The sequence below is a fragment of the Schistocerca nitens genome, chromosome 3, assembly GCF_023898315.1.
Source record: "Schistocerca nitens isolate TAMUIC-IGC-003100 chromosome 3, iqSchNite1.1, whole genome shotgun sequence".
Lineage (NCBI taxonomy): Eukaryota > Metazoa > Arthropoda > Insecta > Orthoptera > Acrididae > Schistocerca > Schistocerca nitens.
In genome coordinates this window covers 487,041,030-487,053,553 of record NC_064616.1, presented here as the reverse complement: position 1 = coordinate 487,053,553, position 12,524 = coordinate 487,041,030, and the positions used below count along the sequence as shown (strand labels likewise).

Below are 12,524 nucleotides of genomic sequence, written 5' to 3'. Positions count from 1 at the left end.
TGTATTTTGTGTGTGGAGACTGTAACACCAAGTTTCATTCACAGCATATTTAACGAAGGCATGCCAAATGAGATGGTGTACAAGAAGTTCAATTATTTTTATTCTGTTGTTAACTAATCACCCCCCCCCCCCCCACACACACACACAATAATGTCAAGAACACTACAATGATGCAACACACTTACCACTAAGCATTTACAACACTGTGGATCCAAATATGTGAAAAAAAGGCAAAAATGGAGAAATGTTGCAGATCAGTGCATGACTGCAAGTTCTAAGTCACAAAGAGCTGTCTGGATTCTGTGATCCAGACTTGTTGATATTGATGGCTTGCTTGACACAGCTAATGATGCCACCACCACAATAGCTACTCTGGCCTATGCAACTGTTTACAGGCAGGGATTATATCAGCTTTCAAGCTGTTAAATTTTACTGTCTCCAATAGAAAGATCAACATAAAGGATATGCCATGAGGTAGCACAAGATGACAACTAGTTTATCATACACTGTATCTTGAGAGCTGTTGAAAACGTAAAAGTTTGCTTGAAAATGGCAAGTTTAATGTTTCAGTGTAGATAGACAAGAATCCATAACACTTAATTTCAGTAACTGCTCAGAGATGACACTCTGATACAGCATAATGTTTTGTGGAACGATATATGAAGCTCAGCACAATTGCCAAGGTTTCTTGCATGCCAATTTTATGCGCATTTGTCTACACCTCAGCACTTCTTCTTATCAGTGGAAGGTAGTGTGTCCTAATAAGTACCATAGACATTTTGTCCTCTAGGTAAGATTACACAGAATCCAACGTACTGTTAATATCTTCAATTAAAGAGAGATTAAATGGATACTTACATTATACAGTATGAGAGTTGAAAAAAACTGGATCAAACTATAAAGTGCCATGTATTTGAATAACCCAAAACTAGTAACAAGAGCGCATCGCCCTTCACGTGCAAGATGCAGAACACATTCAATATTAGCATGTTTTGAGGTAAATGGTGCTGCTACAGAAGCTTCTGCCTCAGATAATGACACACCAACATCAGCTGTCTTCAGGGCCTGGAAAAGACAACCTTTTTACTGATGCTGCAAGAGTTATGGATGTCACAACTGAAAACACATAACTGACTAAATAATTTACTTGCTACAGGCCATTCATGTCAGTGTGCTTATCAGATTCAATTCATACTTGTATTCACAAATGAACAATGAAGTTGAGCTCTCAACTACTTCCCTCCTCAATTTTGTTATATCAGTCTACAGATTATTTTCACCTAAATTAACACATATTTCCATGATGATGCTTATAATTTCTCTTTCTTCTGTCAACTAAAAAAGGCTCACTAGAGAACATCCCTGCTCCCAGTATGAGCCATATGTACCTCTCTATTGAGCTGAAATCCGTACAGTACCAGGAAGGTTTTATCTGCAGTACTAGACATGCATCTCAGTGATTTAACAAAAAATTAGCACTACAGTTCTCTTCTTTGGTGTCAGCAAGGTACCTCCAAATATCTTCACAAAATTGTTCTTTATATGGTCTGTAATTTTTATGTAAACTGTATGTCTCTGTAATACTGAAATAACTATTCTTCAGCTGACTCTAATGATGTACATCTTATGGCATAATATTCTGGGACATTTATTACTATTATACAAAAATAAATTACTAACAGAAAGGAAGTACTAAGAATTGTGTTTCAGATCCATATACAACCTCACCTTTGTATCTGACACATACTAAAAATAATTTCACAATGAAAGTTCCTGGCAGATTAAAACTGTATGCCAAACCGAGATTCAAACTCAGGGTCTTTGCTGTTCATGGGCAAGTGCTCAACCAACTGTGCCACCCAAGCATGACTCATGACCCATGCTCACAGCTTTACATCTGCCAGTGCCTCCTCTTCTACCTTCCAAAATTAACATGTGGGACTAACACTCATACAAGAGAGGATAATGCAAATACATGTCTTAGCCACAACCTGGGGTTTTGTTTCCAGAATGAAGTTTTCACTCTTCAGTGGAGTGTGCACCAATATGAAACTTCCTAGCAGATTAAAATTGTGTGTCCAACCGACATTCGATCTTAGGGCCTTTGCCTTTTGTCGGAAAGTGCTCCACTGTCTTATCTCCTGAAGCATGACTCACAACCCATCTCAACTTTATTTCCATCAGTACCTCATTTCCTGCCTTCCAAACTTGACAGTTCTCCTCCCTCCATGGACTTCTATGAAGTTTGGATGGTAGAAGATGAGGCGCTGATGGAAGTAAGGTTGTGAAGATGGGGCGTGATTCCTGCTTGGGTAGCTCAGTTGGTAGAGTACTTGTCCGTGAAAGCAAAGGTCCTGAGTTTGAATCTCAGTCGGGCAACAGTTTTAATCTGCCAGGAAGTTTTGTATCTGCACACACTCCACTGCAGAATAAAAAATTCATTCAGTTTCACAATATTTTTCCCTCTTAAGAAATTTGCTGCTGACCATAACTAATGTAAAATAAAAACATAGATAAGAATAAATGACTGTACACTGTCTACAACAGACTTTATTTTGTTAATGAAGATGAATTTGTAAAAGATTTTTGTAAAACATTTTTTGAAAACAATTTATTTTTGAATAAGATAAAAGTGTTACAAGAAATATTGTCACATGGAAAACTGGTTCATGCTGAGGGTATTAGAGCTGCACAGGTGAAATGTGAAAGTAGTAGTTTCCATCTCAAATGGAATGGAAATGCAGGAAGGCGAAAAAGTGGAATGATTTGGCAAGCAGCAGCTAAGCAGAACAAAGGTGAATGAAGTTAGTCTACAGGCAGCAATGATAGAGGCAACATCTTAGGCTTACATGGGAGTGCTTATGCATCAATCATTTCCTAGACAGCCTTGGATGGAGACTGCTGTTTTATTGTAGCACGACATTTACAATTGGGATATATTGTAAACATAATTCAACACCAAGAACAATTTATTAACAGCCACGGCTGCTAATGAATGGATTGCATAGCCACCACATTGAAACCCCACAACGATCGTCTACAGCAAAAGGTTAAGAACTTTGTTTGGAACTGTAATAACAGTTTGAGCCAGTAAATTTTGTGTATTTTAGAAAAAAATAATTTGTGGCTATCATACACTGGTTCAAAGAACTTTATTTTCCTAAGACATATACCTAACTGAAAGAGTTTTAATATAATCAGTAAATGTTGTTTGCAGAGCATTAAGTTTAAAGTTTTCTTGAAGTTACAATTTTGGTGAACTTCAAGTGTTAGTTGCGAAATAAAAAGAAAGAACTGCTTAATGAAAACAAAAATATCTTTGAGTGTAGCATATTTTGATCATATAAAGTAAAGTAGCATACTGAAAGTGGTTATAGTGAAAGATACCATACTGTTGTATAAAAGATTTAAGTGCTTAAATCCAGTGCTATAGTCAAGACAGAACTTAATCAGTTAGCTTTGTCTTATTTTCTGAACAGTGTTAGGTCAAGGGCCATCATTTGGTTAATTGCTGAGATGAAAGAATGATAATTTCAAAGTATGTGTTAATATTGTGTTAGTATCATAACATAGTAATGTTGCTAACTAACTTACAATAATAACTGGTTCTTCAAATCTCAATAAGGGAGACCCCTCATGGCCAATTTTTCTTTGCCTACACTTGAACAATATTATCTGCACAAAGAATAGAGAAAGTGTTAATGTATCTGGGTGCCATCATATAATTTCTCTGGAGTTGACAAAGTAAGAATTAAAGTTATCTGTTGTGCTGTACATAAGAAACTGGCTATGCTTTGCAAAGCACAGTAAGGTATATACAAAACAGCAAATCACAATTACATTTTAGAATAACCCAATGAATGTAACTTCATGCCTGATTAGGTTGGCGACCATTCATAAATAGTCTTGACCACATAAAAGGTCTGGAACCAAAAGATTACTGGATCAACCCCTGATTACCTGTAATATTTCTCTGTACTGGAATCCCTTCAGGATACAAAATAATAGTCTGATACTTGCATCCATTAGACATTCACTTCACAGTCAAACAAAATTTTAAAATTCCTGTAAAAGAGGTAACATTAAAGAATGTGAGATCTAGAATCTACTTTAGGAGTAACTTTCATAGGTATTCTTAGAGAAGTGCAGATGCACCAGCAGTGGTAGCAGAGCAGCAGTTGTCTGATACACAGTAATTTTGTTTAGTCACCTCCACATACATGTTTCTGCAAGGAAATGAACTATGCCTGTGTATTTTACTGTGTAGACTAGTGGTTACCAAATTATGGCAAGTTTTTGTTTTTGCATAAATCTTAAGGCATATACTTGTGTAATTTTCCTGCTGCCAGACCACCACCTCACACCACTAAGTTTAAATTGTGTGCTGGTACACAGCATACAGTTTAGATCAGTGCATTCTAGTTTGCATACTTATCTTGTGCAGTAGCTTTTAGGTAAGCAGTGATTCTAGTACCAGATAACTGTAGATATATCCACTTTAGCAGAGAAATTTATTTCTGTTTAAGAGCTTGCCATCTCAGGGCATAGTGAGAAACCTGCAGAGCATTTTTTAGTGTTCCATTATTCTCCTCGTTATATTTTGCAGACATTACAAACTCAATAGTGTCAGATGAGATCTTATATCTATTTTTACACACTACGATGTGGCCAGGGGCTGTGCTTGTTGTGAAGGGACCCAAGGAGAATTGGCTGCTGTCGGTAAACAGCTGGAAGCAGTGCTGGCTACCGTCAACATGCTTCTGGCTAATGCTCAAAGTTATGGCAACGTCAGGGCACTGGGGACGAGACCTGTGACACCTCTGGTGCCACTGGAATTCCCTGATGACCTCGGTATCACTGCATCTTCAGATACGCAACATCTGACCGGTCCGTCATCACTCGAGAGTGGGTCGCAGACAGTGGTGGGTTCTCGTGTCACTGGGCAGAAGGCAAAAGAGGGAGCACATTGTGTGGCTGGCTCCCTATGCCTAAGCAACAGGTATGAGGGCTACCCAGTGTTGATAACACCGGAACCAGCCTGGGATGCCTCTCCTGTTGGGCCGGCGACCGACTTTCATGTCCAGCCCAGACAAGTGCAGAGGGTGGATATGCATGTGACTGGGAGCTCAAGTGTTAAATACATGATGGAGCCCCTCAGGAAAATACCAAGGTGGGAAACAATGCCAGTGTGCACTCAGTTATGTTTGCTGGTGGGACTCTTCCACAATGTGGAACAGGTCCTGCAGGCTGCTATTGAATGCACTGGGTGAAACCGGCTGCACATAGTGGCACATTTCCGCATGAATGATGCCTGCCATCTGGGTTACGAGGGCATCCTCGGTTCCTTTCAGCAGATGGCTGATTCCATGAAGGCAACTAGCATTGCGCATGGGAGCATGCTAAGCTGTCTATTTGTAGCATCATACCCATAGTTGATCATGGTCTTCTGGTTTGGAGCAGAGTGGAAGGTCTAAACCAGAGGCTCAGATGACTCTGCAATGGTATCAGATGAGAATTTCTCGGCCCCCACTATTGGGTACAGAATTTTAGGGTTCCCCTTAATTGGTTAGGCATGCAATCTGTGCAGGAAGTGGCTACTAGTGCAGCGGAGTACATGTGGAGTGCCTATGGAGCTGTTTTGGCTTAAAGAAACCTTCCCTTGGGATCAAAGACAATTCGCCTGATAAATTAGGCACAATGTCCTCAGAGAATTTCACCATTGCAGATCAGAGATAGAAAATGTTAATATAATTTTAGTAAACTGCATGAGCATCCACAGAAAGACTCCAGAATTAGCATCACTTACTGAAGGTTATAATGCACATCTAGTATTAGGAACAAAAAGTTGGTTGAAACCAGATGTTAATGACAATGAAATTCTAAGTTCAAATTGGAATATATATTGTAAGGATAGGTTAGTCACCAATGGTACAGGTGTGTTTATTGTAGTAAAGAATTCAATACAATCTAGTGAGGTTATCATGGATTCTGATTGTGAATTAATCTGAGTAAAGTTAAATATAAAAGATTAGTAAAAAATGATAATTGGATGCTTTTATAGACTGCCTGAGTCAGGGGCTCTAGTGATGGAGTGCTTCAGACAGAACTTTTAGAATATCGTTAATAATTATGCCGTTGTAATAGGGGTGACTTCAACTTGCCAGGTATAGATTGGGAGTGTCATGCCATCAAATCTGGTGCCAGAGACAGGGATTCGTGTAACATTGTTCTGGATGTCTTGTCTGAAAATTACGTTTAGCAGATAAATAGAGAACCAGCTCGTTTGGGTAACATCTTATGACTCCTGGGGAAAAAAAGAAACAGACCTGAACATATTGAATTGGTTAACACAGAGGAAGGTATCAGTGATCACAGGGCTCTGATAGCATCTATGACAATGGGTCTGACAAAGAATATTAAGAAAGGTAGGAAGATAGCTTCACTTAGCAAAGACTGACAGGATACAAATTTCAAGTTCAAAGGGACTGTGCAATATGCGCTAGACAAATATATTCCGAGTAAGGTTTTAAGGGATGGGAAAGACCCACCACGGTTTAACAGCTGTGTTAGAAAACTGCTATGCAAACAAAGCAAACCCAATCTCAGATTCAAGAGAAGTAAACACCTAGCTGACAAACAAAAGCTGAACAAAGCGAAAATGATCACAAGGAGAGCAATGAGAGAAGCATTCAATGACTTTGGAAGTAAACTTTTTCCAGGGATCTGAGTAAAAGCCTAAGAGGTTCTGGTCATATGTAAAATCACTAAGTGGGTCAAAATCTATGTAATGGTAATTTCCGTCATGCCCCAAGGAAGACCATTGCTGTTTACAACATATATAACTGATCTAGTAGAAAGTGTTTGATGCTCTCTAAGGCTGTTTGCATATGATGCGGTTGTCTATAACAAAGTAGCAACACCAGCAGATAGTAACGATTTGCAGAATGACCTCCAGAGAATTTATGAATGGTGCAGGCTCTGAAAGTTGACCCTGGATGTAAATAAATGTGACATATTGCGCATATAAAGAAAAAGAAATAAACTGCCATAAGCTACACTATTGATGACAAACTGCTGGAGACAGTATCTGCCATAAAACATCTAGAATTATTCAGAGAGATCCTAAGTGGAATGACCACATCAAGCAAATAGTGGGAAAAGCAGATGCCAGACAGATTCATAGGAAGAATCTTAAGGAGTTGTAACTCACCCATGAAGGAAGTGGCTTATAAGGCATTTGTTCAGCTGATTCTTGAGTCCTGTTTATCTATCTGGGTCCCTTACCAGATAGGGCTGGTAGAAGAGAGAGAGAAGATCCAATGAAATGTGGTACGTTCCATCACGGGATCATTTGGTTAGCACAAGAGCGTTACTGAGATGCTCAACAAACTCCACTGACAGATGTTACAAGAGAGGTATTACAAGAGAGGCACTGTGCATCATGGAGAGATTTACTACTGAAATTTCCAGAGAGCACTTTCCAGAATGAGTTGGACAATATATTACTTCCCCACACATACATCTCGTGTAATGATTACGAGGAGAAAATTCCAGAAATTAGAGCCAATACAGAGGATTACTAAAATCATTCTTCCCATGTGCTATCCATGAGTGGAACAGGTTTGGAGGGCTCAGTAGGTTTATAGCATTGTAGATTTAGAGAAAACTTTTGACAATGTTGACTGTAACACATCCTTTCAAATTTTAGAGGTGACGGGGGAAAAATACAGGGAGCAAAAGGCTATTTACAATTTTTACACAAACCAGATGGCAGTTATAAGAGTAGAGGGGTGCAAAAGGGAAGCAGTGGTTGAGACGGGAGTGAGACAGGGTTGTGGCCTGTCCCTGATGTTATTCGATCTGCATATTGTGTAATTAGCAAAGGAAACAAAAGAAAAATTTGGAGTAGGATTAAAAACTTTGAGGTTTGCCGATGACATTGTAATTCTGTCAGAGACAGCAAAGGACTTGGAAGAGCAGTTGAACAGAATGGGCAGTGTCTTGAAAGGAGGATATAAGATAAATGTCAATAAAAGCAAAACGAGGATAATGGAATGTAATCAATTCCATTAGATCGGAAATGGGACACTTACAGAAAGGTAGACTGGCAATGGCAAGAAAAACATTTCTGAAGAAGAGAAATTTGTTAACATCAAGTATAGATTTAAGTGTCAGGAAGTCCTTCCTGAAAGTATTTATATGCAGTGCAGCCATGTAAGGAAGTGAAACAGGATGAAAAACAGTTCAGACAAGAAGATAATAGAAGCTTTCCAAACATGTTGCTACAGAAGAATGATGAAGATTAGATAGGTCGACCACGTAACTAATGAGGAGGTACTGAATAGAACTGGGGAGACGAGAAATTTGTGGCACAACCTGGCTAAAAGAAGGGATTGATTGGTAGGACACATTCTGAGGCATCAAGGGATCACCAATCCAGTACTGGAGGGAAGCATGGGGGAAGGGGGGAGGGGCGGTAAAAATCATAGACCAAGGGATGAATATAGCAAGCAGATTCAGAGGGATGTAGGTTGCAGTAGTTACTCAGAGATGAAGAGGCTTGCACAGGATAGAATAGCATGGAGAGCTCCATCAAACCAGTCTCTGGACTGAAGATGTTAACAACAACAGTATAAATTTAAGTACGTTTCACAAGCAATATGAATCGGTTTAACAAATATTATGTTCATTTTAGTTAGTGTGTTAATTAGTTGTCTGTAAATGGCCAGCACATAAACAAATCACATATCTGTAGCCTGTAGACCCAGTCATTCTATATTCTACAATACACATTGTCCAAATGATATATGAAAAATGGACATCTCCATCTATATCACTACTTTGCAATTGACACGTAAGCGTTGGACAGAGGGTTCATAGAACGGCTCTCAGAATATTTCTCACGTGCTCCACTCTCGAATAGCATGTGGGAAGAATGAACACCTGAATCTTTCTATGCGAGTTTAGATTTCTCTTATTTTACTATGAAGGTCCTTTTTCCGTTGTGGGAGTCAACAAAATATGTTGATACTCAAAGGAAAACATTAGCGATTGGTATTTCATCAAAAGATCTTACTGCATTAAAAACACACTTGTTTTAATGAATGGCACACCATCTAGCATCTTATACTCATGACACACTCTTCCCCTACTTTGTGATAATGGGAAATGAGCCGCCCTTCCCTGAACTTTTCTGATGTTCTCTGTCAGTCTTATCTGGCAAGGATCACATACTGTGCAGTAGTTCTCCAGAGGAGGATGGACAAGCATAATGTAGTAGACTTATTGCATCTTTGCATGTGTTCTGCCAATAAAATGCAGTCTTTGGTTCATCTTCCAAATAATGTTTTCTATGTTATGGTTCCAATTCAAGTCATTTGTAATTGTAATCTCTAGCCATTTAGTTGAATTGAAACCTTTAAATTTGTGCAACTCTTTGTGTACTCAACATTTAATGGGTTTGTATAGTACTCATATGGAGGACCTCACACTTTTTATCGGTTAGGGTCAAACTGCCATTTTTCGCACCATGCATATGTCTTGTCTAAATCATTTTGCAGTTCAGTTTCATTGTCATATGACTTTACTAGACAGTAAACAACAGTATCATCTACAAATAATCTAACAGTGCAGCTCACATTTTCTCCAAAATCGTTTATATAGATTAAGAACTGTGGAGAGTCTTTAATGCTACATTGAAGAACCCTAGATATGACTGAGGTCCATTAAATGACTTTCTATTATTACGAACAGCAACCTATCTGACACGAAATCACAAATTCCATACCACAACTTAGATGATGTTCCATAAGCATGCAATTTGATTAGAAGCTGCTAGTCAGGGATGGTGTCAAAAGACTTCCAGTGTTAAAAAGTTAATACTAGTCCACAAGTGGCTAGTGTAGTCAGTCAATGGGTTCGTGTACTTTAATGATGTCTAAAACTTTTATTCAATGACGAGACAATCGCATGATTATCAGGAATATGATGGTTAGCCTAGCCATGCAGGGGACCTTAGTTCAGTGCCCGGTACTGCTGGGGGAGGACTGTGTAATATCTCTTTATATTCGATGAATTATTCAGATACAATTCTACCCTTGAATGATGTTTACTAACTTTCTATCTTCATACTCGCAGAATCCATGCGAAAAGTAGTTCACACAATAGCTATGCCATGAGCGCATAAGTATTCTTTGTAGTACTCTCTCTGGTCGTTGTAAAAAAAAAGGAAAGGGAGCTTGCGAGATTGTCTTCGTGCCGATTAGCCTGAGCTTGGTTTGGAAGAACTGTAATCTGATTATTGAGATTTATCACAGAAGATAACTGATACGAACTGTACGATTAAAAAGGAAATATATATAGATTGCTCCTTCAAATAAAAGGTGTGTATTTGAAATTTGCGAATTAATTATATTTATCGATATATTGCGTAGTTGTTAATCAGAAGGGAACTTCCGAAAGACTGGATACGAACCTGCATTTCATAATCCAAGAGCTCCATTACTTCTTCGGAAGGTTAAACGTCATCAAAGCCAAATATCCGCTTGATATGAGGTTTCCCGACTGACTATACAACGCTCCCAAAATTACGAGGCATTTTATTTGTACAGATTAGCAGACTGCCGCAAAGCACGAGCCTGCAGAGAAGAAGAATCATCGCCTGATTTCATTCTAACAAGTAAAATTTCAGAATTATTTTGAGTGACTCAGCTATGACTGTGTTTCCTATCTCAAACGAATTGAGAGCTACATAATTACGTAGATAGGAGGAAAAATTACAGTGGCGCCAGTGTGACAGGACTCTCTTGGATTGTTATATAATATATGTATTTTTTGTTTCATGAAAACCAACGAGAACGAGAAGTAATGAACCTGAAGTGAGATACGGTGCCCATAGTAAAAGATTGCTGATACCAAGAAACAATTTCAACTATTGGACAACACCGAGACTACAGAAAAAGGCCAGAGAAATCTAATTTTTTATCCTGTAGTTAAAATAGTTTGAAACCAATTTAGAAAGAACTTTTTTCCAGATAGTAGTTAGATTGTAGAACTGTATATTGTGTGATTTTCGTATCTGGACATTGAACTTTATACCATCTGTGAAGTAATTTGAAAGTTAAGTGTGTCTACGACAGTAAATTTGAAACTGTATTTAGTGATTAGAACCTGATATTGACAGTTATTTAATGGTATTGACTAGAGCGGCATTTAAAATGTCATTGAATCAGCAATGAGAAGTGCAACAGCCTTCAGCTGTTTGCGCAGGAGCAGAGGCCACGGATAGCAATTCTGAGACTGTTGTGGCTAGCGGTAGCAATATAAATAAACCCGCTGGTTCAGAAAACATTCCTACAACAGCTGATCAGACTGTTGTTGACACATTAGTTGTCATTATGCAACAGTTGTCTCTATTAGCCGAAGGCCAAGCGGAGGTAAAACGAGACTTATCAGTTATACAAACTGAACTCCAAAATCAATTAGCCGAAAATCAAACAGAATTACAAAATCAGTTAAGAGCAACCTTTACCGAATTAGATCAGAGATTAAATACCCAGACACAGGAAATAATAGAACAGGCAGAAAGGACCGAACAGAATCTTATTGCTCAAATTGAGCAGGTCCGCCAACAATGCCAAGAAAACAATAGTAAATTAAAAGCGGAACTAACCGAATGTGTATCCGTCAAAATTGACACGATACAAAAACAAGTAGAACTGTTTCCTCAAGTAATACAAGCTCACGAGGACATACAGTGTTCCGTAGCTATGATACCAGAAATTATAGAATCCCAAGATAATCTAAGGAAGCAATTTGACGAAGTGAAGGAAAAACAGGAGACAGTGGAACATAGAATGAATGTACTTGCGGGAAAGTTTTCAGAAATGACATTACAGCGGCAAAATTTTCCTTCGGAAACCATAGAAGAAACTGTGAAAGTAGCTTTACAGTCAATCTCAGAGAGTTCCGAGGAGAATTTTTTCAACAAAGGGTTAAAGGAAGTTCGTGAACAACTTGGCGAAGAATTCTCGCGTTGGAAAGGAAATATCGAAAGATCACTAAATCTCTCGCAGGAGGATTTAGAAACAGCGAGAAGTAGGAAACAACATTCTCAATCTGCGCGTGAAATTCCGTCCACGTCAAGATCCGATGTAGACAGAACTGGAACGTCACAAGTTAGATTCAATATAACGGATAGCCACAGGGAAGAGTACGAACAGGATGAGTTTTGGAATCGTAGTACTGTTGAGGAAAAGATGATTAAACAGAGACAATTTCAAATCTTTAACCATGACAAAAAGAATGTTCATCCTGTAGTCTTTATTCAAAGTTTCAGAGGTCTATTTCCACGATCTTGGACAGAATGGCAAAAGATTAGTTTTGTATCTGGATATATACAAGGATAAGGAGCATTGTGGGCATCCGAACAAACATCTTCTTGTAAATGTTACAAAGAATTTGAGCAGGCTTTTCTAGCAAAATATTGGTCTGCTGGAGTACAAGAAAGACTTAGGCAGGAAGTA

General features: G+C 38.6%; 1 protein-coding gene across 1 annotated transcript in view; it reads right to left on the bottom strand.

The window, feature by feature from the left end:
* The window catches only part of LOC126249633 (polyamine-transporting ATPase 13A3-like), a 264,428-nt gene that overhangs the window by 37,838 nt on the left and 214,066 nt on the right, over positions 1-12,524 (bottom strand). Inside the window, exon 18 of the mRNA XM_049951311.1 lies at positions 859-1,065. Coding sequence (XP_049807268.1) covers positions 859-1,065 — 207 coding nt within the window. The remainder of the gene's footprint in view (positions 1-858; positions 1,066-12,524) is intronic.